The sequence below is a fragment of the Erpetoichthys calabaricus genome, chromosome 3 (assembly GCF_900747795.2).
Source record: "Erpetoichthys calabaricus chromosome 3, fErpCal1.3, whole genome shotgun sequence".
Taxonomy (NCBI): Eukaryota; Metazoa; Chordata; class Cladistia; order Polypteriformes; family Polypteridae; genus Erpetoichthys; species Erpetoichthys calabaricus.
Genome location: NC_041396.2, coordinates 39765771 through 39793680, shown reverse-complemented (window position 1 = coordinate 39793680; position 27910 = coordinate 39765771). Strand labels below are relative to the sequence as shown.

Sequence of the window (27910 nt, the reverse complement as noted above, 5' to 3'; positions counted from 1 at the left end):
CGGCACCACCACAGGACAGAGTGCAAGAGCTGAGATTCACTGGAGGAGACATTGTGTTTGTTTCTTGACATTCTGGGGGTAAAAAAGAATGATTACGATCACGGAATTTCAAAGTAAGTCTTTTTATAATTTTCTATTGTTGGCCGGAACATCTGCAGTTGCTTTGATTTTTAGATTTTGAAGGCTGGCTGATGTGAACTGGAATATCTGAACTTTCTCCCACAGGATAAATGTCATACTGAAAATATTGTAGCCAGTAGTAAAGAGGGGTTCCTTAAAGCTGCAGGCCACTACTTCTAATACTGATAATTACAAGAGGATACTTAAAGGCTAAAATTTCACCTCTAAAGGTAGTGTGGTCTCAGGCTGAGTCCTGCTAAACAGTTACAGTAGTTGGCTGTCTTAACAGAATTAATTATTTCATCAGACAGTTTCTTCATTCTCTCTTCTGCACTTTCAGAAATGATTGTTAATTTAAAATGAAACAGAGGATGAAGTTGGTTGATTGTGACAAAGCCAACACTTGATCACAGTCAGTAGCTCACCTCTCCAACTCTGGGATGCCAGCTCACCTTCCAGAGGTTGCTACACCCTCCTCTCAAAGCTGAAAACCTCCACAGCCTACAGATAGTGAGTAGTGAAACAATAACGACAGCATTTATTTATATAGCACATTTTCATACAAACAATGTAGCCCAATGTGCTTTACAAGATTAAAAAAAACGGAAGATAATATATAAAACATAAACATTATGGAAAACTAAATTAAGTTTCTCCTCACAAAAAAATCAGTGTGGTGTGGGCCATACAGTACTTCCATATAAAGTTTACTTTAGTAATACTGCAGGGAATCCCTCATCAAAAAAAAAAAGATTTTACAATATAATACAATTGATTGTACAATACAGTAATATACAGTCAAGTACCTTGTGGCTGGGTGCAGGAATGACAGGTCATGGATAGAATGAAAACATCAACCAGGTCGTCTTGTTTAATGAAAGCAGTCAAATAATAAATAAAAAAAATCTCTATAAACAGCCTCTTGGGCAAAACAACAAAAGTATTCAGCTCTTTGCCACAGAAAAGAAAGATCAATTACTAGCGCTCTGTCTGCCAGGTCACTCTGAGTACAAAAGACGCCAACTTCTGGCTTCTTATATCAAACAAACTGGAATGGGTGGAGCTAAGTGCCCTTACTGGGCTGTAGGGAGACAAGGAGAAGAGAATGTTAGCGATAGCGCCCCCTCTCACCCTGGCAGGTTATCACATACCTCGATTGAGCCTGTGAGGAGATCCTCCAACACGCATGCGTGACAATCTTAACTTGAATAATATTTAGTATTTACACAAATACATGTAGAGTAAAATGAACTGGAAAGTGAATCAGAAGAACATCTTCAATAATATTTAATTTGAAATTAAACACCTTGGGTCAAATAAAGTGAAGAAGCTGCATAGACAGACAGACTGGTCCAGGGGTGGCTTAATGCTTCTATGTACGTCCGCCTTTACAGATATGTGGTGGGTTTTGTTTCTGTTTCTGTTCATTTGTTTCTCTTGATCCTCCAGCACATGCTCTAGTAGGGAAATCAAGCTGTTGGCTATTTTCACATACAAATACCTTTAAATGTGTGAGTATGTGTGTTTTTGTGGGCACTTTCCTGTGCCTCCATGTGTGCATTCGTGTACATTTAAATAAATTATGAGCTCAAAAACTATTTGGGTGAAAATTTTTCAATGAAAAATGTAGCAGACTGAAAAAATCTCAGTTAAATTAGACAATTTCTATTGCAGCTATTGTTGCACATAAGTCAAACCATTTTTGAAGTATGTGAAAAAAGTACTCGATCAAAATCTATATGTCTTGAGCAACCAGACAATCACAGTCTTTGAAAAAGATCCAGTTTTTCTGATGTTATCATTGTACAAAGGTTTCTACAGAATCACATAAAGACACCTTGTTAAAATCAAACTTTCTCGATGTTTTGAACATTATAAAGTCAGAACCTGAACTTAGCTCGATAGCAAATTTTTGACCCCATCACCACATTTACTGAGTAGTAAAAATGTTTCATGAAGTGTTTCAATGAAGTTCAGATAAATCCATGCCATGACACAGGAACAGAAGTGTTTATATAATGTGCCTGTGTTAATTCCACATGTCTGCCAGTGATATTTTCATAACGAAAATGAGAACTAGAACTAAAAATATTGTTTTTCGTTTTACAAGCACGAGAACTGAAATTAAGCCAAACAGAGAAACTAAAACTAAACAAAAATAAAAATTAGTGATATGTGAACAAACTAAAATGAGAAAATTGAGTAAAAACAAAAAAAACAGCAAAAACATTTTAGTTCAATCTGGTTCGGTCGTGCAGAGGGGTTGTTTGTAGGTTGCCCTGAGCATTCAGTTACGTTGCTCTGTTTACTATGCGGTGATCTTGTAACTTGGCTTACTATAGTCATGTGGCGCAACTTCCATAAAGGACCATTGTTTGTTTGTTGAGCACATTTGGTTTGTTGGGTTCAAGCAATAAGCACTTGTGGTTGATGATAGCGAGTTTTGCACAGATGTTTGCGGGTAGAAAGCAAGAAAGTAATGTGTGCAAATACTTTAATTACAGCGCAGATGATAATAAATGCAAATGTAGTGTGCGAGAAGAAGAAAAGAGTCTCGGGGTTTCAGTGCAGGATCAGCTGGATCAGTACTTAGTGGAATTCCAGCACTTCTCTGGCATCAGGACTGACAGAAATCATCAACATACAGTCTGATGGTGCCAGTGGCAGAAGACCTTGTCTGGGCACCTGCATCACATGCGCTCGTCGACCAGATATTTTCACTGTGTGGCTATCTGTGCAACAGACATCATTGCAACATGAACAAATCTCTCGAAGTGCGTACTTGTTTGAAGCTTAACAGCAACGTGCTTGTACAGACTGGTTTCTTGGGTTGAAACATTTGATCTTGCTGACTATACTCATTAGGCCATTTAATCTGTTTCATCATTGATAGTCAAGCTGTGTTTAACAGCATTATGAACTGTGCGTGTATTTTGTTGACTGAAACATAACTTGCATTGAAATATGTGCAGGCCGGCATGTGTGGTCTTGCAACAGAAAACAAAAACTAAAATTGTACTAATATTATGTAAAAAGGCCAGAACTAAATAAAATAACTCAAATTTTAAACACAGAACTAAATAAAAATAAAAATTGTTGACTCCACTGAAAACTAGAACAAAATCAAAATAAAATTTAATTTTATAAAATAACATAAAATAAAAACTAAAACTACAATTAATATAAGAACTGAAATGTCACTGGTGTCTGCCCATCATTTAGTATCTGATTAAAGTTCTCCAATTAAAAAAAAAAATCACTGGACTAATTTCCTGTATATAATAGATATTTTTTTAAGTTGTGTGAGTTGGGTTGTGGCCATCTAGTGGTTTGATGCCCACTTTGCCAATTATGCTGACAGTGTCGGCAGTCACGCCCTAAAGACGTGTCTAAGACAGAAGCAGTGCTCAGAACGTCCTTTCACAGTCCTCAGTCTCACCTGTGAGAATCGACAAAGAGCAAATGGGGACTGGTAGAAAATGCCAGATGTGAGTTCTTTTGTAGTGAGTTTTTCTGCTCGAGAAAACATAGCAATGTGCATTTCAGTGTGTCTTCACACTCCACTCTTCCATTGCAAAGTGAAGGTGAGACATAAAATATCATTGACTTCACTGCGTGCTGTAGCTTACCTGAGTTAACCACAATAGCAGCACAAAATATGAAAATCCAGAAGTAGGATGCACCTTTAGAAAGCAATATTTCTTGTTTTCTCTAAAAACTGCCCAAAACTATTTTTAATGAGTATCATGATTGTGAAACCTCATGCAAAACTAATTTTAATGCTAATATTTGCAAAACTGTATGATAAATTATACTATGTATCCTATCATTACCTATGGAGCCAAAAAAGCATTGATTTTGAATTTTCCAGCTTTTTAATTAAAAGTTGTCACTTTTAAACTTTAAGACATTATTGTTGTATAGGACAATTATATGTTCCAACCAAAACTTATATTCTTTTATGTTACTTACCCCGTGAGTTTTGTAGTGGTGACCAAAAAAAATTTTAAACTTTTGTTTTGATGGAGAACAAAGATAAGGAAAGAGTTTATGATGAATCACTTTATGGTGACCAAAGCTAGTCCACAACAAAAGTATTTAAAAGCACAAAAAAATATATCTCATGGCTACTTCCTTCAAACATATTCTACATGTCAACTGTCCAGTCGTATGCTCACAATATGCAAAATGAGTTGGCCAAACTTGCTATCTCATACTGTAGGATCACAAGGAGTCCTCCCGGAAAGCCCTGGGTCTTCCCCCGGGTCTCTTTCTACCTGATAAACCCTCCACAGGTTGGCATCTGGGAGATGTGGAGGGTCAGCAGCTGTACTCTGAGCCTCTTTAAGGGACAACTCAGCCACCCTGTGGAGAAAACTCATTTCGGCCCCTTGTATCTGTGGATTTTGTTTTCACTCATTACTCAAAGCTTATGAACATAGGTGAGCGTAAAGACATAGATTGACTGGTAAATCAAGAGCTTTGCCTTCTGGCTCAAATCCTTTTTCACCACTCAGATCAGTATGGAGACCGCATAACTATGCTCTCCACCACTATGCATCTGTTGAGCTCATCATTCAGGAAGGAATCCACATTTCCAAACAACTGCATGGAGTCTCCTTTACAGTGCCATGGCATAAGCTTTCCAAGGCAGGTTGAGGAGTGTGAGGCCCCGAGAGTTTGAACACAACCTCTGGTCTTACCTTTTAAAAAACACTCAGCCACTCCAGGTGCACTGCTTTCGACTACCACACAACATTGAAAAGCAGTGTCAGCCATGACAGCCCAACAATGTCGAGAGCCTTCAGCATTTCTAGGCAGATCTCATCCTGCACCAGGGCCTTGCCACATTGTTACAGTCTTGTTAATCAAATGCTTCCAGAACAATCAGTGCTCGGCATGAACAGGATGCAAAATTCACATAGGGTTGACGTTTTGAATTGCAGATCTCCCTCTTTCCCTCATTCACTGATCATGAGCACTGTCTTTAATACCAGGTGTTTAGTTTCTTAATCTTTTTTTTCCCATGAAAACATGAGATTACATTTTTTTCTTAGCCATGACTACAAAACACACAAAGTAAATAACATACAAAAAAATAATTTTTGGGTGGAGTATTCATTTAAGCCTTGTTACAGACAGAAGTCTTTTATCTTTAAAATTGTATTTTTTAATTCTCTTGTTAAACTTCTTCTCACAAATACTTTTTTATTCTCACCAAGTTAACAAATGTACATGTAGTCTTATATACAAACATCTACGCGTGGAAGTGTGTGTGTCTGTCTGTCTGGCCCAGAAGTGCAAGGCTACAGCATGAAGCTCAAAGAGCTGGCAAGGCGGCCCCAAGTTAACAAGTCGGAAGAAGAAAGACGTGCGAGACTACAGCATGAAGCTGAAAGAGAAAGTGGCTCTGTTGCCAAAGTGAAACCACCGAGGAAAGACAAACAAGAGAGAAACTCGCTTAGCCGCTGACAGACAAGGGGGGCGAGCACATCTGCAAAACGAAACCGCCGACACTGCATTTCAATTTTTTTTCTGACGATTTCAATAGTTTCTAGGAGCCCGGGCTTTTTACAGCACGGGCTTACACAGCTAGTATTTTATAATGAGCACTGACATAAAAAAATTCTACAAAATGTACTTGTTCAGCCTTTTTCATTTGCTTTTCAAATTATTTATTATTTTAAGTTAACCTACCTGACTTGTATGCTGTTAGGCTGATGCTGAACGCCTCCAAAACTGCATACATGGAGCACTCTGTCCAGCTTTCTTCATGTCTGTAACTTTCACTTATTCCCATAGCAGTTTAACTGATGACAACACACTTTAAGGCCTCAGACACATTTGGTGATTTTGGACACTTTTTACCTCATAGGATGACAACTCTGTTGTCAGAATGCCCTCACATTTTTTATGCTCAAGCTTTATTTATTCTCAAACTTTATAACATGCTGGGTAGACCTCATCTGGAGTATTGTGTGCTGTTTTGGTCTCCAGGCTTCAAAAAGGATATAACAGTGCTAGGAAAAAGTCCAGAGAAGAGCGACTAGGCTGACATCATATTTTCTACTTATTATTGGGCTGATGTCATTAGAGGGCGGCACAGTGGCGCAGTGGTAGCGCTGCTGCCTCGCAGTTAGGAGACCTGGGTTCGCTTCCCAGGTCCTCCCTGCGTGGAGTTTGCATGTTCTCCCCGTGTCTGCGTGGGTTTCCTCCGGGAGTTCCGGTTTCCTCCCACAGTCGAAAGACATGCGGGTTAGGTGGATTGGCGATTCTAAATTGGCCCTAATGTGTGTTTGTGTGTGTCCTGCGGTGGGTTGGCACCCTGCTCAGGATTGGTTCCTGCCTTGTGCCCTGGGATTGGCTCCGGCAGACCCCCGTGACCCTGTTTTCAGATTCAGCAGGTTGGAAAATGGATGGATGCATGGATGCCATTAGCCATGGTGACTTAGAACAATTGAAATATTATTGGGTCCTTTTCTTTTCCAATTGGAGCACAGGCAGATGAAGTAGCTTGCTCATGGTCACACAGTGGTGTCAGTAGTGGGATTTGAATCCACAATGTCAGGATTTGAAGTCTAAAGTCTTAACCACTTTGCCACACTCTCTACCTTTTTCTTCCACCATGACTATGATCTTATTGGAGCACAGTAATATAAACTAGTGGAACGAATAGTATTATTCAGAAGCAAGGACCACAGTTTTGTAATCATAGTAATCGTGTTTTCTTACCACAAATAACTGTTCATACATTTCACCATATACTACTGAGCATACATTGCAAATACTTTCATATTGAAAAAAACAAAAAACATCAAGACACTACTTGGAACATCTGTGCCCATTGTGCGACTTTGCTGTGATCCCTGCAGAAACTGAAGAGGAGACCATTAGGAGAATACCGGGGTGTTTTATCTCTGAAGAAAAGTCTGAGAAGCAGTGAGAGAAAAAAAAAGTCTCAATTTTATTTCTTTCTGATCTCATTGTTGTCTAGGAGAAGCCAGAACGTTATTAAGGAGATCTCTTTTTTGTTTTTTCATTCCTACTAATTTGTTTGCTGTTGTATTACCATACATGGATGTCCTAAAATGCCTGTCTGAACAGCACTACAAGAGTTTAAAAGTCAGCATCATTTTCTTCCTTGTTGTCCAAGATTATGGATTCAGACCAAACCTCTAGTGCAATTGTTTGTGATTTAGTGTGCCAAGCTTCTGATCTTTTTTGTTATGAATGCATGACTACTATTTAGGTTAGTATTTTAGTTTATAGTAATTCCAGTATCAAATTGTTCTGACTATGTTTCATCCCTTGATCCCTTATTGTCATGATTTGGTATGATTTTAGGCCCTCTAAGGCCACCAGTGTTTATTTCTATTGTTAGCTCTGCTTCCAATATTACTAGGGATGTGGCCTCTGAGATCGGGATCTGGGTGTAATTGACGCAACAGGATAATACGATATGAGTGCGAATCCTTAACTGATCTGCAAATACGAAGTACTTTTGGTTTTGTCCCTCTTGTTCACTCGACCACGATTATTATCTCTTGTACTGGGCTTTGGTTTCATTTTGATTTATATCTTTTTTTGTTTGTTTTGCATCTCTTGTTTTTGCTCAAAAGTTTATCTGCCATTTTGCTGACTGAACACATTCCCTCAAACTGTCACTTTCTATCTCTTGGCCTTTTAAATTATCTCCTCTCCTCCTGGATATCAAATTAACTGTTCTTTTGTTATCATCTAGGCCTCAAATTAACTGTAAGAACAACCTTCTTGAGGGTTACTTAAATTTTTTTTCCACATTTGCTTTGTAGATTCTTGCTAACCACTCAAATGTATTGTATGCATATTGTATTTTTTATTTTGGCATTGTTTTGAATAGAGGCAACAACTAAATGAAGAGATATCTGCCACCAATATTCCTGGCAGCCCTCAAGTTTCCAGCCACAGTTTACTTAGAACTGAGTTTGAGCTGCCACCCAGCATGCAAAGACAGCCTGTCGCCATACGAGACACTTCTGGCTAGACACCACCCAATGTGCAAAGACTGCTGGTCACTGTACACAGCCACCACCCAGGTCACCACACCCGGCACAAAAAGGCTGACCTCCCACAGTAGGCCTGTGCGTTGAACACTGTTACATTTTCCTTCCCTTCAGATTATGGTATATTCGAGAGTTTTTTTTTAAAAATCATTCATATTTACAATTGGTTAAGCTGCTGGAGGTGGGGCTCGATGGCGAGCGCCTGGTGGCCGGGCCTGCACCCATGGGGCTCGGCCGGGCACAGCCCGAAGAGGCAACGTGGGTCCCCCTTCCCATGGGCTCACCACCTATGGGAGGGGCCAAGGAGGTCGGGTGCAGTGTGAGTTGGGTGGTGGATGAAGGCGGGGACCTTGGCGGTCCGATCCTCGGCTACAGAAGCTGGCTCTTGGGACGTGGAATGTCACCTCTCTGAAGGGGAAGGAGCCTGAGCTAGTGCGCGAAGTTGAGAGGTTCCGGCTAGATATAGTCGGACTCACCTCGACGCACAGCTTGGACTCTGGAACCAATCTCCTTGAGAGGGGCTGGACTCTGTACCACTCTGGAGTTGCCCCCGGTGAGAGGCGCCGAGCGGGTGTGGGTATACTTATTGCCCCCCGACTTGGAGCCTGTACATTGGGGTTTACCCCGGTGGACGAGAGGGTAGCCTCCCTTCGCCTTCAGGTGGGGGGACGGGTCCTAACTGTTGTTTGTGCGTATGCACCGAACAGCAGTTCGGAGTACCCATCCTTTTTGGAGTCCCTGGAGGGGGTGCTAGAGGGCATACCTTCTGGGGAATCCCTCGTTCTGCTGGGAGACTTCAATTCTCATGTAGGCAATGACAGTGAGACCTGGAAGGGCGTGATTGGGAGGAATGGCCCCCCCGATCTGAACCCGAGTGGTGTTTTGTTATTGGACTTCTGTGCTCGTCACGGATTGTCCATAACGAACACCATGTTCAAGCATAGGGGTGTTCATATGTGCACTTGGCACCAGGACACCCTAGGCCTCAGTTCGATGATCGACTTTGTGGTCGTGTCGTCGGACTTGCGGCCACATGTCTTGGACACTCGGGTGAAGAGAGGGGCGGAGCTGTCAACTGATCACCACCTGGTGGTGAGTTGGCTTCGATGGTGGGGGAGGATGCCGGTCAGGCGTGGTAGGCCCAAACGTGTTGTGAGGGTCTGCTGGGAACGTCTGGCAGAGCCCCCTGTCAGAAGTAGCTTCAACTCCCACCTCCGGCAGAACTTCGACCATGTCCCGAGGGAGGTGGGGGACATTGAGTCTGAATGGGCCATGTTCCGTGCCTCTATTGTTGAGGCGGCTGACCGGAGCTGTGGCCGTAAGGTGGTCGGTGCCTGTCGTGGCGGCAATCCCCGAACCCGTTGGTGGACACCGGTGGTGAAGGATGCCGTCAAGCTGAAGAAGGAGTCCTACAGGACCCTTTTGTCCTGTGGGACCCTGGAGGCAGCTGATAGGTACCGGCAGGCCAAGCGGAATGCGGCTTTGGTGGTTGCTGAGGCAAAAACTCGGGCGTGGGAGGAGTTTGGGGAGGCCATGGAGAACGACTTTCGGACGGCTTCGAGGAGATTCTGGTCCACCATCCGGCGTCTCAGGAAGGGGAAGCAGTGCAGTGTCAACACTGTATATGGTGGGGATGGTGCGCTGCTGACCTCGACTCGGGACGTTGTGGGTCGGTGGGGGGAGTACTTCGAAGACCTCCTCAATCCCATTAACATGCCTTCCAATGAGGAAGCAGAGCTTGGGGACTCAGAGGTGGGCTCCCCCATCTCTGGGACTGAGGTCACCGAGGTGGTCAAAAAACTCCTTGGTGGCAGGGCCCCGGGGGTGGATGAGATACGCCCGGAGTTCCTCAAGGCTCTGGATGTTGTAGGACTGTCTTGGTTGACACGCCTCTGCAACATCGCATGGACATCAGGGACAGTACCTCTGGATTGGCAGACCGGGGTGGTGATCCCCCTCTTTAAGAAGGGGGATCGGAGGGTGTGTTCCAACTACAGAGGGATCACACTCCTCAGCCTCCCTGGAAAAGTCTATTCAGGGGTCCTGGAGAGGAGGGTCCGTCGGATAGTCGAGCCTCGGATTCAGGAGGAACAGTGTGGTTTTCGTCCTGGTCGCGGAACAGTGGACCAGCTCTATACCCTTAGCAGGGTCCTGGAGGGTGCATGGGAGTTTGCCCAACCAGTCTACATGTGTTTTGTGGACTTGGAAAAGGCATTCGACCGGGTCCCTCGGGGAATCCTGTGGGGGGTACTCCGAGAGTATGGGGTACCGGCCCCCTTGATAAGGGCTGTTCGGTCCCTGTACGATCGGTGCCAGAGCTTGGTCCGCATTGCCAGCAGTAAGTCGAACCCGTTTCCAGTGAGAGTTGGACTCCGCCAGGGCTGCCCTTTGTCACCGATTCTGTTCATAACTTTTATGGACAGAATTTCTAGGCGCAGCCAGGGCGTTGAGGGGGTCCGGTTTGGTGGGCTCAGGATTGGGTCACTGCTTTTTGCAGATGATGTTGTCCTGTTTGCTTCATCAGGCCGTGATCTTCAGCTCTCTCTGGATCGGTTCGCAGCTGAGTGTGAAGCGGCTGGGATGAGAATCAGCACCTCCAAATCCGAGACCATGGTCCTCAGCCGGAAAAGGGTGGAGTGCCCTCTCAGGGTTGGTAGCGAGATCCTGCCTCAAGTGGAGGAGTTCAAGTATCTCGGGATCTTGTTCACGAGTGAGGGAAGAATGGAGCGTGAGATCGACAGGCGGATCGGTGCGGCATCCGCAGTAATGCGGGCGCTGCATCGGTCTGTCGTGGTGAAAAAGGAGCTGAGCCGCAAGGCGAAGCTCTCAATTTACCAGTCAATCTATGTTCCTACCCTCACCTATGGTCATGAACTATGGGTAGTGACCGAAAGAACGAGATCGCGAATACAAGCGGCTGAAATGAGTTTCCTCCGCAGGGTGTCTGGGCTTTCCCTTAAAGATAGGGTGAGAAGCTCAGTCATCCGGGAGGGGCTCAGAGTAGAGCCGCTTCTCCTCCGCATCGAGAGGAGTCAGATGAGGTGGCTTGGGCATCTGATCAGGATGCCTCCTGGACGTCTCCCTGGTGAGGTGTTCCGGGCACGTCCAACCGGGAGGAGGCCCCAGGGAAGACCCAGGACACGTTGGAGGGACTATGTCTCTCGACTGGCCTGGGAACGCCTTGGGATTCTCCCGGAAGAGCTAGAAGAAGTGGCCGGGGAGAGGGAAGTCTGGGCATCTCTGCTCAAGCTGCTGCCCCCGCGACCCGACCTCGGATAAGTGGGAGACAATGGATGGATGGATGGAAGCTGCTTACTCAGGGATACACCATGAGTCGGAAGCTGGCATTGAACTGACAATGTTGTGGTTTGAAATCTAATGCCTTAGCTACCAGGCACTATGCCTCTATCACCATCCTTGTGACTCAGCCATGTACTGGACGTTGTTCATCTACAGGGGGTTGTGAATATGTTTACTACACTTCCAGTTTCATGTGGTAAAGAAGGTATTGGTCTCAGTTATGCATGTTTAACTGAACGTGTAAACCAACAAAAAGATTCAAACACACAGACTTAAAGGAGGATACATTTTTCCATGTATCAGTCTGTAATCAGTCTGATTAAACAAAATGTGCCACTAGAAAAAAAAAGGGCTTCTGAGGAAGAACATTGTCACAACAAACTGCAACCACCACAGCCTTCCAGAATAGAGCTTGAGACAATATGCAGGAGACAGAAATGTGATGAGACAGCCCACATTATCAAATAAGGTAGTTTCTGCCCACTTGCACTGAACTCAGTCTTTAACTGCACCCAAGCTTTGACTCATTGCTGTTGGGAATTATAAAATTAGCACAACTCAGTAGCACATCAGCAAGTTTTGGTTGAGGCAATAAAGTCAGGGCTGCTTGATTCATTCCAAGAAGGATTTGGGTGGTCCTGAGTTTTTATTTTATTTAATCAGAGAGTCCATTTTGTACAACTCATTGATGTAATTCCAGTTTTGGATGAAGGTTTTGGAATCATCTTGCAGTATGTGTGTGTGTCATTTGTCAAATCCGACTTTGGGTTTGAAACAGTTTTTAGAAAATTAAATTAAATTAATTAACTGCTCATTCATTGTCATTCCTGCCTGAGCCTTTTTAGGATGCAAATTTTTACATAAAATCCCAGCTGAGTTGGACAGTTTTGGATATTTTACATGGAACCTTAGAAACACGAGGCAACACATTTTTTCAAAAGTTTAGGTTTCACTGGCTCATCTGGTTCCTTGTAGCTCTATTGCTTGACCAAGCACCATTTCATTCTGGAATGGGTTCTTTGCATGTGAAGTTAGTTCTTTGTGCTTTAAATAACTTCCTAATATGTAGAAAAAGACTAAAATCTTTAATGGACGGTGGGCTGCAGGACACTAACAGATTAAGAAAACCTGGACTCGACCTGTGTTAGTGGACATATGCAGCAAGAGTCTTGTTGAAATCATGAACCATTTCATAAACTCTTAACACTAGAATCTCTGAAGCCTACAAAAAACTCGTAATCCTAACCCACCTGAAATCCCTTCACACCTTTCCATCGACATCTTTTGTTTTATAAATGTGTCGATCAGCACAAGCAGCAAGCAGCTATCCCATATCCTGCCTTGACGGAGCTCAATTCGGGCAAAAAGTTCTCCCAGCACAAGCTATTGTTACGGTCCTGCCTTTGTCCAGTCTGATAGCGGTCACGAGACATCGTATCTTTGATTGCTGGTACAACAATTAGCTTTAAGCAGATATCAGCCAGAGCACCCACTGTGGTCATCGCTGCTCCTATGAAAAGAATGGAGATAAATGCCATCAACTCAGAAAGGGAGAGGCAAGTTTGTTGTACCACGTGAACGTCACTGAGAGAATAAAACTGAATGATAAAAGAACAAGCGCTAACTTTTACAAGTAGCCAAAATTTACAGCAGGTGTTACTGACTCAAATCAAATGTATGTTTTTATTATATTATAGTAACAACAATAGCTCACTACTCGAAACGCAGAGTTCCCTGTCTCGAACCTGGGACCTTTGGGTTATAAGGCAGCAATTCTTACTAATACACCATTCAAGAACATGTATAAATTTCCTGTCAATTGACATTTGAGCTTGGGTTTTTAACTCATTGACAGCAACATATAAATCAAATGCTGTTTTTTTTCTTTGGTTATATTCTCGAATAAAAGTGCACGTGTTTATTTGATATTTGGACTAAAGTCTTCACACATTATACACTTCATGTCATTATTAGTATAACATGGAAATAGTTTCTGCTTTAGGTATGTGTTCAGCATTTCTTGCCTCACATTTCCTGTCATCCTACACTTACCCAGATCTTTGTAGACACAGAACACACATGAAATGCATGTACAGTGATCCCTCGCTATATCGCGCTTAGCCTTTCGCGGCTTCACTCTATCGCGGATTTTATATGTAAGCATATTTAAATATATATCGCAGATTTTTTGCTGGTTCGCGGATTTCTGAGGACAATAGGTCTTTTAATTTCTGGTACATGCTTCCTCAGTTGGTTTGCCCAGTTGATTTCATACAAGGGACGCTATTGGCAGATGGCTGAGAAGCTACCCAACTTACTTTTCTCTCTCTCTCTCTTGCGCTGACTTTCTCTGATCCTGACGTAGGGGGTGTGAGCAGGGGGGCTGTTCTCACACCTAGACGATACGGACGCTCGTCTAAAAATGCTGAAAGATTATCTTCACGTTGCTACCTTCTGTGCAGCTGCTTCGTGAAGCGACATGCTGCACGGTGCTTCGCATACTTAAAAGCTCAAAGGGCACGTATTGATTTTTGACTGTTTGTTTTTCTCTGTCTCTCTCTCTCTCTCTCCCTGCTCCTGATGAGGGGGTGTGAGCTGCCGCCTTCAACAGCTTTGTACCGGCGGTGCTTCACATACTTAAAAGCCAAACAGCCCTATTGATTTGTTTGCTTTTCTCTGTATCTTTCTGACAGTCTGTGCTCCTGACTCGCACTCCTTTGAAGAGGAAGATATGTTTGCATTCTTTTAATTGTGAGACAGAACTGTCATCTCTGTCTTGTCATGGAGCACAGTTTAAACTTTTGAAAAAGAGACAAATGTTTGTTTGCAGTGTTTGAATAACGTTCCTGTCTCTCTACAACCTCCTGTGTTTCTGCGCAAATCTGTGACCCAAGCATGACAATATAAAAATAACCATATAAACATATGGTTTCTACTTCTCGGATTTTCTTATTTCGCGGGTGGCTCTGGAATGCAACCCCCGCGATGGAGGAGGGATTACTGTATTCCAAATAACGATATACTGTATTATTTACCCTATAGAACTCCATGCACCTCACAAGCAGATTAGGAGACTTGGCTTGAGCTGGGAGAACTTTTTGCCTGAGTTGAAATCCAGTAAGGGTTGGGGGATGGTACATCAGGCTGCTTGCTGTTTGTGATGATTGACACATTTACAAAACAAAAGATGTTGATGGAGAGGTGCGAAGGGATTTAAGGTGGGCTGGGGTTGCAAGTTTTTTCATAGGCTTCAGGGATTCTAGTGTTAAAATACTGTGTCTTTAATGACATTTTTTGTTTCTTTACTAGCTTGTTAGGTTCATTCTAGGAAGGGTTTTTTGTATATAAAGTCATTTCTTTGTGCTTTGAAAAACTTTCCAATGTGTGGAAAAAAGGTGAAATCTTTAATGTATGGTAGGCTACCAAGCAAGACGCTTACAGATGAAGAAAACCTGAACTTAGCCTGTGTTATTGTATGCAGTGACAATCCTTTTAAAGTCAGGAGTCCATTGGTATGTAACATATCTGTTATCATCTGTTAATTATGTTACCTGTTACAGATCTAAACAAATAAATGGTTCTTTCTGGAAACTTCATGTCGATGGTTCTTTTGGGAACCAAAAATGGTTCCCCTATGGTATGGCTCTGAAGAACCAATGTGGCACCTTTACTTTTCAGAGTGTGCGACCACCAAAAATTGTAATCTTTCTATAGAGATTGCTCAGAAATAGTTTTTTAACAAAACACTATTTTAATAAAATGCATTTTTCATAATACATTAACCATGAAATAACTCATGCAACTCATGAAATAAAATGCAGTACAATGAATACAATTGGTAACATGCAAAAGCCATTTTTCTTGCTAGTCATTTACTGGAATTCTGTGACCTTGTGTGATAACATCTCAATTTAATAAAAATAAATAAACCTTTAGTTGCTGCTCTGAGAAGATGCCGACACTGACATCACCTCTGACACTGTCCTTCATGGCTGGCGGATGGCACTGGAGATTGTAGAGGATGCACTAGCTTGACATAATCCATCAGTGATGTCTGCTTCATGTGCCGCTTGGGATCCTTAAATATCTCGGCATATGGAAGCATAGTAAAGTCAAGTTGATGTTTATTCAAGAGGTTGCAATTGATGATGGGATTGGTAGCCTTGAAGTCAGCTGGTCAATTAGTTAACCCCCAACTCGTGGCTGACAGCGGCAGTCGACATTCCGGCATGAAGTTTATCTAATACCTTTGTTCTCTCTCTAAGCCACATTACTGACTTTGCCCGCTTGGGTTTATAGCCTGAAGGACTTGCACTACACTTTGAAGGCATAATTGCAACACAAAAGTTGATACTTTAAGCAAAACAATGAAAACATCCAATGAATACTCTTTACTCTACAACAGTTGGATAAACAAGGCCAGTGAAGTTCCTAGTAGCACACTAGCTGCTCCCCAAACTTGCACATATCGCGTCTCTCATTTTTTCTCTACTCCACCTAGCCATGAACCCTGGGAATGTGTGCGGCTGCCAATATGAAATCAGATAAGGGGTTACAAATAAAATTGTGTGAATGCTCAAAGTCGTGAATGTTGAGCAATATATGAGAGGAAATCACAAACATAGATGATTGCAATAAAACAGTACTGGATAGGAAAATTGTATGGTCATTATTGTGATCAGTACGCCAAAATCCATTAGATGTACTCAAAAGTTTCCAGGAAGCAGAATTGTCATTGTCCAGTGTCATGTATTTACAGTCTGGCATCAGATATATGAAGGAAAGAAGGGAACCTAAGTGATGAAATCTGATTTCTGCAAAAAAAGAGTCTCTGCTTTAGAGTTTTAGATTGGATTATTGCAACAAAAGGTGAAGCTGTCATAGCCCTCCATGGTCTGAGCTCAGTAGCCCAAGTATTTATGATTTAAGGCCTTCCTTCCTCTTGAGGAATCTCAGTCAGCTCTTATTTGTCCAGTTTTCTGTTTTGTTTCTTCCCCAAGGCCAAAGCCTAGAGTTGATCAAACAAACAAATATTTGTAGAATTTCTCACAAAGGTTACAACACAGTTTACATTTTTCAGAATTTTGAGCACTAAACACTCAGAGTTGTGCAAGTCGTATAATTAAATGACATGTTCAGTTAGCAATAAGGATGGAATTTTGATTAGGAAATTGGTGACTGCTGGTACAAACCTACTCCAGGTGGGGTGGCACTAAACCATGAGTGAGTCTACAAAACCACTGACCATCAAAGACAAAACCTTTTTGGCTGCAGTAGTCTGTGGTATGTGGAACTTTCCATCTGCATGACTGTAGACAGCACCAGGCATTTCTTCATACTGGAGTTTTTTTGCCGTTTTCCTTCCCTGACTCTGTTAAGTGTGGCATTTCAAACCTCACTGATAAAGATTTACGACTGATTTTGGTTTTACGTGCTCCAGAATCCTGTGTCCACATCCCATCCCAGAAGGTCCTCCCTGAAGCTAAGCATGTTTGTTCTTGGCCAGTTCCTAGTTGGTAGACTATGTAGTAAAAGAATGGGTTGCTGTTGTAAAAGGTGTTGGTGAGGCCAGCAGAGGGCGCTCACCTTGTGGTCTGTGTGTAGATCCCGTTGTGGTGTTTGTACTGCCTATTCTGTCTGGTGCTGAGTGTGTAATTATTATGTAGTATTCAGTGTTTAATTAAAATTTGATTAAAATATATTTTATTTTATGACTACAACATTTTTGTAGTGCTCAAAAGATTAATGCATCTTTTTCTGGCTGTTTTTTTTTGTGCTGTTGTTTGGTTAACTCCAGCAAGGCTTTTTGAGTAATAATTTTATATTGGAAATTCATACTGACAGAAGTTCAAAATTTGGGATGAAATCTTCAATGAAAAAAGTCTGGACAATTTGATTTATTTTCTAAATGCTCCAGAATTTTTTTAAAAATGTCTTTGTTTTGGCTCTACTATCGTACTGGCACATTAGATTAGGGATGGAAACTTTTGTTTTAGACACCATCTGAGAAAGGGGGACTAGAGTCTACCGAATGGCTCCAATGTATGAGGCCTTGGGGTTTGTCATCTCATAGGACCACAGTAATAATAAAGGAACACAGGACAGTCAGGCTAACTTTGTCAATTCTCTCTGTTTATCTTTAAGAGGTTGGTGTCGGAATCTCAGCTTTTGGCATCTTTTTTATCCTGTTTGGTGTGCTGCTCTATTTCGACAGTGTTCTCCTGGCCTTTGGAAATGTAAGTTTTCAAACCAGAGCAAAAATATGCCTGATTTTAAGTCACTTCATATTTCATGTTGCTTCCATTTTCTCTTGGCAGATTCTCTTCCTCTCAGGCCTGGCCGTAATCATTGGCCTGCGACGCACACTTTACTTCTTCTTCCAGCGCACAAAACTGAAAGGCTCTGCGTTTTTCCTTGGGGGAGTGCTCATGGTGCTGCTGCGATGGCCTGTCACAGGGATGATGCTTGAGACGTATGGATTTGTGGTCCTATTCAAGTGAGCCAGGGAAAGGGGAAGGGAAAGGGATGCTGGTAATGCTATTTTGAATATAGCATTGCATGATATTCAGTTAGTCACCTGACACACAAGGCTTCAAATGTCCCACAGTGCACCAGAATGGAGTTCCATTACTGAAAACGAAACTACAAAATTACATTATCCTTTCAGTCAAGAGTGGCTTCCGTCTAGCGACTTTACCATAGACATCTGAATGATGCTGCTGAGGCGGTCATCCTTTCATCAGATTCCCCCATCTCAGCAGAGAACCTGTGAAACTCTGTTAGAGTGACCACTAGGTTCTTGGTCCCCTCCTTGACCAAGGCCCTTCTTCCTTGGTTACTCAGTTTGGCCCAACAGCCAACCCTAAGAAGAGTCTGGATTTTCAATTTCACTTTCACTGAGGCCACTGAACGGCTGGGAACACTCAAAGCTTAGCCCCTTGCCCTGATCTACGCCTCACCACAACTTGATTGCTGAGGTCTACAGAATTCCTTGGAACTCATGTCTTGGTTTTTGTCCTGTCATGCAGTGTGAATTGTGGGACCGTCTACTCCTACACAGGTGTGCGCCTTTCTAAATCAAATTCAGTTTGCCAGAGGTGTACACCAATCAAATTCTAGACACATCACAAGGAGAATTAAAGCAAATAGGATGCACATGACCACAATTTGGAGCACCAAAGGGGTCTTCATATTTCTATGAATGACAGATTTCGGTTTTTGATTTTTAGTAATTTTGCAAACCTTTCTGAAAGCATGTTTTCACTTTGTCATTTTGGATAATTGAGTGTAGATTGATGGGCAACCATGGCAAATGTATCCATTTAAAATGAAGTCTTAAACAGAATAAAGTTTGCAGAAAGTGAAAGCATCTAAATACCCCCCTGAACCCCCTGTATAGTGCCCTTTGTCCACCAAGGAGACTTTGCTTCTTCTGATATTGCATTGATACTGGAAGAGGCAAGTAAGCCTTGTAATCTAAATTTCTGATAACTCCTGAGCCACTCAAGGGGAGAAAAGTCATAATTTCCTAAAGTCAAATATTTAATTATTCTTTAATCATGAGATTATTTGATTTGCAAAGTGCTTTATCGTGGTATGGACTGCCTGTAAGAGGTGCTCTTTTTCACAATAACTAATTCATGTATTAAGGCCGGTTCTTCAGGATGGGGCTGATTCGCCTTATCATTTACCAAGGGCCAAGATAAAGCAGTCAGTTCATCCTAGATAGATAGATAGATAGATAGATAGATAGATAGATAGATAGATAGATAGATAGATAGATAGATAGATAGATAGATAGATAGATAGATAGATAGATAGATAGATAGATAGATAGATAGATAGATAGATAGATAGATAGATAGATCTATATTGTCATGGTCACTTTTACAAAGGAACAACGAAACTGAAGGTACAGCCGACTCAGTGTGAGGCATAAGAGGTAAAAAGACATGAAGAGAGAAAATAATAACAAACCGAATAGAAATAAAAGTACTTTACTTGTTATATATACAAATTGCACTGGTTAAATGTACAAATTGCACTGGTTGACTTAAGGTCTATATTGCATATTGGGAGAATGATATGGAGCAGTTTTATTCTGAGTTCAGGGTCATAATTGCTTTTGGATAAAAGCTGTTTTTATTTAGGTTTGTCCTGGTTTTCATTGCTCCGTATCGCTTGCCCGATGGCAAAAGCTGGAAGAGGCAATGACCGGGATGTGATGAATCCTGTGAAATGTCTATTGCTTTTTTGCAGCATCGGGAAGTGTAGATTTGCATTCTGCACCTGAAGCCATACGGGTTTTTTGACCCTTCAGCATTTCAACTGTCTTATCTGATTTTCTTTTTTTTTCCCAACTTACAGAACCTTCTTTCCAGTGGCTTTCGGATTCCTTGGTTCACTGGGCAATATTCCATTTTTAACATCGGTAAGAAAATCACGAGAATGTTTCCAAGTGCTTTTTTGTAAACAGCCAACTTTCCAAGAAGAGTCTGCCACATGAAAGAGTTTTTTCATTTAAAAAAATATGCAGTATAATTACCTTTATAATAAAATAAACAGAGGAACTGCTTTCTAAACAGAGCACTAGGGTTTTTTTGGCCAAAACAAGACAATCCCATGTTTTTGTTTGCTTTGATAAATAGGCACTTAGCTAAACTAACCATAATGGATGCCAGAGGCACATTAAAAAGGTTAAGAGATCACAGATATGTCTGTAAATGATCCTCAGACATTGGATAAACAGCCACACACTAGCAGGAGATCTCAGACACTTTGCTTAATCCTTCAATGAGGAGGAGACTTGCACCCAAGCTTTAGATTATACGGGATTTAACGCAAAAGTTTGGAATACTATTGTATGGCAGCCACAGGGCAGGGGCAAAGTCAGACAGACGCAAATAAACAACGGATGAGAAACTGCAGACGCCACTGGCATGGGCTGAGACGCAGTAATGTAACTCACTGAAAAGTTGGAAAAATAAGATATAAGAGAATGACAAATTGTGGGAAGACACATAAAAGTGAACGACAGATTAGCAAAAGATATATTTCAGCATCAATAAAATGCCCTACACAGGAGAACATAAGAGGTCCGTCTGGTTGTAGATTATTTTTAAAGCTGTAGGTTTAGTTAAGTTCTGTGGGGAAAGCTTTTCACGTCCATAAGCAGTCATAAAAGTTTCAACCCAAAGCAGGGCAATCAGTTGTGCACAGCAAAAGCTAAGTTCCCACGCTTCAACTTGTACAACATCCTAGACGTGAGTAAACATTAACCACGGGTATGAGGAGAAAAAGTGGTAAACAGCACCAGAACGTCACCCGTGTGTCATCAAAAAGAAGCCAAATATCAAAGAATTTAAAATGAAACCTTAACCCACAAAATTGTAATGTAATTACCTCTATTTTCCCCAAGATTTCTATATTTTTATCTTATATCTAAGTATCACTAAACATGTTAACGTTCAAAACATAATGATCTCTTCTGTTACTGAAATCATTAGAGATCATCTGTCAGTTACTTGTGATGTGTTGATATCCTCGGAAATGAATATGCAGCATCAAAGTGTAAAGGAATAAAGACAAGGAAGATGATAAAGATTTGGGGCACTCGTCGGCAAACCCAGTATTCTGAAAGAAAATAGCAAAAACGAGTTTAATTGTAAGTGAAAACGTCTTTCCAGACACTACTTCCAGTGTAGATTGAAGTCAAGGTGGTGGTGGAACCCATAAAGCGGAGGTTAAGGTGAAGGGATGTTAGACGTCTTCCTGTTGCCGGTTGTCAGGCCTGCCACAGAGAAAGTAGAAGACACATTAGGCAACAGCGCCAACCCTTGACTCGGGTGATATTACCATCAGGCCATCCTTGAAGTTGTCCCCCAAACGCATGTATGGGATAAAAGTCACATCTTTACAAATCTAAAAGGTATTTTAAGCAGTATGACGATCATTCACAAGGCCAAACAAACTACCACATTAAATTAGTTGATGCAGAAAATCCTTTATGGGATGCATACATAACATTGTTTTTATTTGATGTGCCATTGTGGAATAACCTAAGGCAGTGGCTCTCAAACTATTTTAAATTTCACTTGTTGCGTAGTTAAGAAATTGGCCCGTATATCTCTGCCCAGTTGGTGGATGACACTTTATACTTCACAAATTTCAATCTTGCATGTGTATTTCCAAGCAATGTACACCATAAAGCTATGTGACATGCAGAAACAAAATTAATTTGTAGGTAGTAACAAACACACATCAGAAAGGCCAGTTTTGACCAGCTGCGTGCAGAATGCCGATTTTTACGCTGGTGCAGGTGTATGAGTTTAGCACTTTAATACTGAATTCATTTTCATGCTCCATTTCTGCCTGCAATCTCCATCTCTGAGCAAATTTTATATTTTTTTAGTATTTATTTATCATCACCAGTTCTAAGCACATGGCCAACAATATCTTATTTGGTCTACAACAAGCATAAGAGAAAACGTAAATGTTCTTGAAGCAGAAAAACAAAGAAACTAATTCTCAATGAAGACAGAGCATTTTTTCAAAATATTGTCCATAACAACAACAAAATTTATTTCTATAGCACATTTTCATACAAATGATGTAGCTCAAAGTGCTTTGCATAATGAAGAAAGAGAAAAAAGACAAAATGAATAAGAAAATAGAATCAGGGAACACTAATTAACATAGAATGAAAGTAAGGTCCGATGGCCAGGTAGGACAGAAAAAACAAAAAAAAAAAACTCCAGACGGCTGGAGAAAAAAAAATCTGCAGAGGTTCAAAGGCCACGAGACCACCCAGCCAGCCCCCTCTAGGTATTCTACCTGACATCAATGACCTCATAATCAGTCCTCGTCGTATTCAGGGTTCACATGGAAGAACTTGATGACGACAGTCATGTGGACTTCTGGCCTTTAATCCATCAATGTAGGTATAAGGAGGTATTTTATGCTTATATATGTTTTTTAATTTAATAAGAAGATATGTAAGCATACAAGTACTGTATATACACAACAAGCAGTTAGGCACACAGTAAAAGTGACATGTATACAAAGAAGCACATAAACCCAAAAGCTATTTATCCATTTTCTCATTTTGTTGTGCTTATAGCCTGTCCAGCACTACAGCGCTCATTTCACAGACAGCAGGATGTGCAGCAGCCAGTTATATCTCAGTGTCTCTGTTTTAGGGTCTTTTTAGAAACTATAAAAACTAACTTTAGTAATTTTTTAATGCAAAGTATCATCTATTTACGTATGCTACACGGAGATAATTTAGTCTTTTTTGAACTTCAATTTCTTTTTTCTTTTCATCATCCCCATCATGATTTTCACTTTGTTTGTTCCGATGTTCTGGTTATTTAATCCATTATTTACTAATCAGCATTAGTGGGTCTGATGTAGTAGTAGCTCAGTCTTTCAGCATTCAGTGTCATCTGCCCTGTGTCTGCTCTGCTCACTGCTAATACGGTTATGAGGAATGGAGTTTACCTCACAAAAAAAAACAACTCTAACAACCTCTCAATATATCTGATATTTTATACCTACTTTATAATAGTTCATTTTTGGACAGTCTAATTGTAATTTTGGACAGTAATTTAGTCACTCTTATGGATCACAATACATGTAAGAGAGACATATAAAGTAGAAGTCAGTGAGACTTTATTTAAAGACTATCCTGCAAGTATTTGAGGAGATGAAAGATATATCTAAATGTCTCATCCTTCCTATACCTTTTAATTAAGATTAATTTATTATGTCCTTCCCCTACCCCTTTCACTTATCTTAAAAGTTTTTTATAGTCCTTTCCCTATTCCTTTTCCTTATCTTAAAAGTCTACTTAAATGGCCATACTCTTAAATATTAACCCTAATTTCACTCTTTGTACTACGATTGAGCATTTTTTTAGAACTTATATTAGATGCTTATGAAAAATCATTTGCTTTAGTTCTTTTTTATAACTGGATTTAAGATTATTTAAAGTATTTTTTACCTGTTTTATTTGCAATCTGCTTTACCACCAGTGGGGGCAGATTTTTTTAACCCCTTGTTGTTATATGGTTTTTTTTACTGCACTTTTTTATCAGATTAAAAATACAGTTTTTAATATGAATTTGAAGGTTTTATTAGCATGATACAAGTGAAAATTTATAGCATCTCTTATATATTTATTACAGATTTGTTCTATTTTTATATAAACGGCATACATTTTAGTGGATAAAGGCGTTTTAATTGCTAAATTTTTAGACGAGTGAGCCAGTGCTTGCCCTTTTGAGTATTCTCCTCAAACCTAACTCTACCATTAAAAGGGAACAAACTACACAAAAAAGGCCAGTTACCAGAAAAACAACAGAGGAGATTTAAACATTTAAAACTATAGCAAACATATAACTATTTCTGAATGTCTTATAAATGAAAAGAAGCCATTAAGAAGGCTAACAGAGAGTCAGGTTATATAGCGCCCTGATGTGTGGAGTACAAGTCACAGGAGGTTCTGCTCAAGCTTTATAACTCACTGGTGAGGCCTCATCTGGAGTACTAGGTGCAGGTTTGGATTCCAGGTTACCAACTAGGTTGGTAACTAGCAACTAGGCTGATTTCAGGGTTAGAGGGGATGAATTATGAGGAACATATTAAAAGAGCTGAGCCTTTTCAGTTAAGCAAAAGAAAATTAAGAGGAGATATGATTGAAGTGTTTAAAATTATGAAGGGAATTAGTCCAGTGGATCAAGACTGTTATTTTAAAATGAGTTCATCAAGAACACAGGGACACAAATGGAAACCTGTTAAGGGTAAATTTCACACAGAAAGGAGGCAGGTTTTATACACAACAAACCACAGACACAATGAATAAGTTACCAAGTAGTGTGGTAGACAGTAAGATCCTCAAAACTCAATTTGATGTTATTTTAGAAGAATTAAGTGGGTAGGATTGGCAAGCTTTGTTGGGCTGAATGGTCTGCTCTTGTCCAGATTTTTCTAATGTTCTAATGAAAAAAATCACACTGTAGTGCTTGACTTTTCTGAATACAGAAGAAGAGAAGAGAAACCACGAATTAGAGGTAAAATAACTCCCTGATTGAGAAACTGTTTGGAACAAAGAGTCCTCAGGGCTGAGTTTGAGAACTGCTGACCTAAGACATCACTTCCTGTTTGTCCAGCATTTGCATTCATGTACTTCAGTATTCACCTGCGAGTTTCACAGACTACCGCTAAATAACCCCGGGGTACTCCACTTGTATATACGCTGATGTACAGGAGAAGTGTAAGAGTAACGCTAAGCATGTCACTATATGGAAGTGCTTGGGCCTTTTGCTTCACTGTTGATCTTTATTTTGCAGCTCTTCAACAAGCTATCAGGAAGCAGCACCTCCTTGGTCTGAATTGGACCAGCTGCAGAATCAACGGTCGACATGTCAGTGGAAGAAGAGGCAAGCAAGTCAACATGGACAATGAGTGCACCTGTCTTCTGCCTTGGAGACAAAAAAAGAACTATGTAATCATTATTTATTTTTTTCTTGAATATGCACAGCAGTGTTTTAGACATACAAGGTAGCTTTTTGTGTTACTGACTAAATAATGAAATGTTTACAATGTGCACATATTGTTAATTGCGTATTTTACAAATAAATGTATTTATAGGTGTGTGACTATAGTAGAAGTATACATTTTATTCAGAGACAGACTGATATTGCCACATCTTAGATGGAGATGTATAACTCCTTTCTTATTTTTGATGACTCTTATGGTGTTCTTGGCCCATTTCTTTTCCATTTTATTTGTCTTGCATAGCATGTTGACAAAGTGGTTAGCACACCTTCCTCACATCTCCAGGTCGCTGGGCTTGATTCCTGGCTTGGCTACTCTTTTAGTAGTATCTGTACGTTTTCCTGGTGTCCACAATGGTTTTTCTGCATGTTCTCTAGTATAACTGAAGGCAACTGTGTAAAACTAGTGATTCCTACAATAAACTGGACCCCATCTTTTCATTTTGCTCTGCCCCTCATAATTCTGTAACTAACTTAAATGGGACTGATGAAATGAATTGTCCACAAATGAGTAATAATTCTGTATTTTCATGGTGTGAGGATTTCCTGTGATGAACTGGCACCCTCACAAGGATTGACTCTTGTCTTAGAACAAGCCCTCTAAAACCTCTCATTGGAATAGATGTTAAGGAAATGAATGACTTCCTTAATTTTTTATATATACCAAATCAGGGTACCTATAGGAACCATGTATGAAGAACAGCAATTTTTTGATTTTTTTTAATACTTTGTTAATCTCCAAGAGGAAATTGTCTTTTTGCATGACCTTTTGGGGTCTTGCTCAAAAGTAGGATCCTTTCTGAAAATTATGGGATTTGAACTGGCAACCAGATACCAGCAGAGAACCTTAGCCACAGAGCCACCACTCTGCCTAATAACCATGACTCCACCTAATGAGAAAGCACCCTGCATCACCCATCTGGCGATGGGTTCCCTCTGTGGCAGTGTGAACCTGTGGTTACCTTGATAGTGGAAAAGCAACCCTCGACAGAATCATCAATCGCGTTTGAGGCATGCAGCACCATTGGGGAGGGTCTCAAAAGACCTCAAAAACCTCACAATCTTTACGGTATGAATTAAAAAGTGTTCGGAAACAAAACTAAACTTATTCTCAGATAAGAAAGAACATTTCAACATCAATAGAGGATTTTCAGAAAAAAATATTGTGTCAGTTCTTCCACATCTATCAGTCATTTGTGTTTCCATCTCCACTTCCCTGTTTCTGTCCTGGTCCCATAAACTGAAATGTCACTTTGACACAAGTATCCAGACCCTTTTCTATGACATATGAAATTTGGCTTAGTTACATCCCATTCTATTGATCATCATATAGATGTTTCTACACCTTGTTTGGAGTCTACCTGCGGTCAATTCAATTTGCAGTCAATTCAATTGATTGCAGATGATTAGAAAAGGCAAACACACTTGTCTATAGAAGGTCCCACTGTTGACAATGCATATCTCAGAGTAAAAATCAAGCCATGAGGTTGAAGGATTTAGAGTTTAGAGACAGTATTTTTTCTAAGCACAGATCTGGGGAAGGTGATAAAAAATTCTGCAGCATTTAATGATCCCAGGAGCTCAGTGACCTCCATGATTCTTAAATGCAAGAAGTGTGGAACAACCACATCTTTTGTTAGAGCTGGCTGCTTGGCCAAACTGACCAATTGAGGGAGAAAGGTCTTGGTGAGCGACATAATCAAAAGCCCAATAGTCACTCTAACTGAGCTCCAAAGGTCTGTTTGGAGATGGGATAAACTATCTGAAGGACAAACATCACTGCAACACTCCACTGATCTGAACTTTATGACAGAGTGGCCAGACAGAAGCTTCTCCTTAGTAAAAAAAACACATGGAAGCTCACTTGGAGTTTGCAAAAAATGCACCTTAAAGACTTTCAGACTATGAGAAACAAGATTTGATAAGGCCAGTATTATCATCATGGAAGAACCCGGGTACCACCCATAACCTGTTAAATACCACTTGAGTGATAAAGCATGGTGGTGGCAACATCATGCTGTAGGGTTTGTTTAACAACAATAGAGACTAAGAGGACAAGGAAGGTTTGACATAAAGCAGAACAGAGCAAAGTACAGCAATGAGAACCTGCTCCAGAACACTTTGGTCCTCAAACTAAGCCAAAGGTTCATCTGTTAACAGAACAACGACCCTAAGCACAAAGCAAAGACAACACGTTAGTGACTCACTTAGGGTTAACTCTGTGAATGTCCTTGACTTGTCCAGCCAGAACCTAAACTGGAACTCAATTAACCATCTCTAGGGAGACCCGGAAATAGTGGTCCACTGACCAAACTCACCCCACCCTGACAGAGCTCAAGAGGATCTGCAAATAAGAATGGCAGAAAATCTCTAAATCCAGGTGTTTGAAGATTATCATGTCATGCCAAGAAGGCTGTAATCAGGGCAAAAGGGTCTAAATATATGTGTCAGTGATATGATATGATATTTGAGTTTTTTACTGTTTAATAAATTTCCAAAAATGTCTAAAATCCTGTTTTTGCTTTGTCATTCTGGGGTAGTGAGTGTTGCTTGATGTGGGAAAAAATGAATTGAAATTATTTTAGCAGAAGGCTGCAACACAATGTGAAAACGTGAAGGGGTCTGGATCCTCTCTAAAAAGCACTATGTGTCTAAATATCTTAAGGAAGTTGATTTCACACTTGTACGGTTTTCTGAAAGCAGAATTAAGACAAGCGAGAAAAAGCAGTGAAAATGACAATGAGGTCAGTGAGATGTAAAAGGACTCAGTGATTGTGAAACTGGTTGGAATAAAACCTGCAACTAAGTGGGCTCCAGACCTGAATGTCAGATAAATTGCTGTGTTCTTTATAAACAACAAAAGCCTTACTTTGTATAAACAATATAAATGCA

The 27910-nt window shown here is 40.8% G+C and overlaps 1 protein-coding gene across 1 annotated transcript; it reads left to right on the top strand.

Moving 5' to 3' along the window:
* On the top strand, positions 1-27528 carry golt1a (golgi transport 1A). Its single transcript, XM_028799100.1, has 5 exons — positions 1-113; positions 17607-17698; positions 17780-17958; positions 19830-19893; positions 24812-27528. Exons 1-5 carry the CDS (start codon positions 89-91, stop codon positions 24851-24853), a joined length of 402 nt encoding a protein of 133 aa, XP_028654933.1. The 5' UTR covers positions 1-88; the 3' UTR covers positions 24854-27528.
* Positions 27529-27910: the final 382 nt, after the last annotated feature.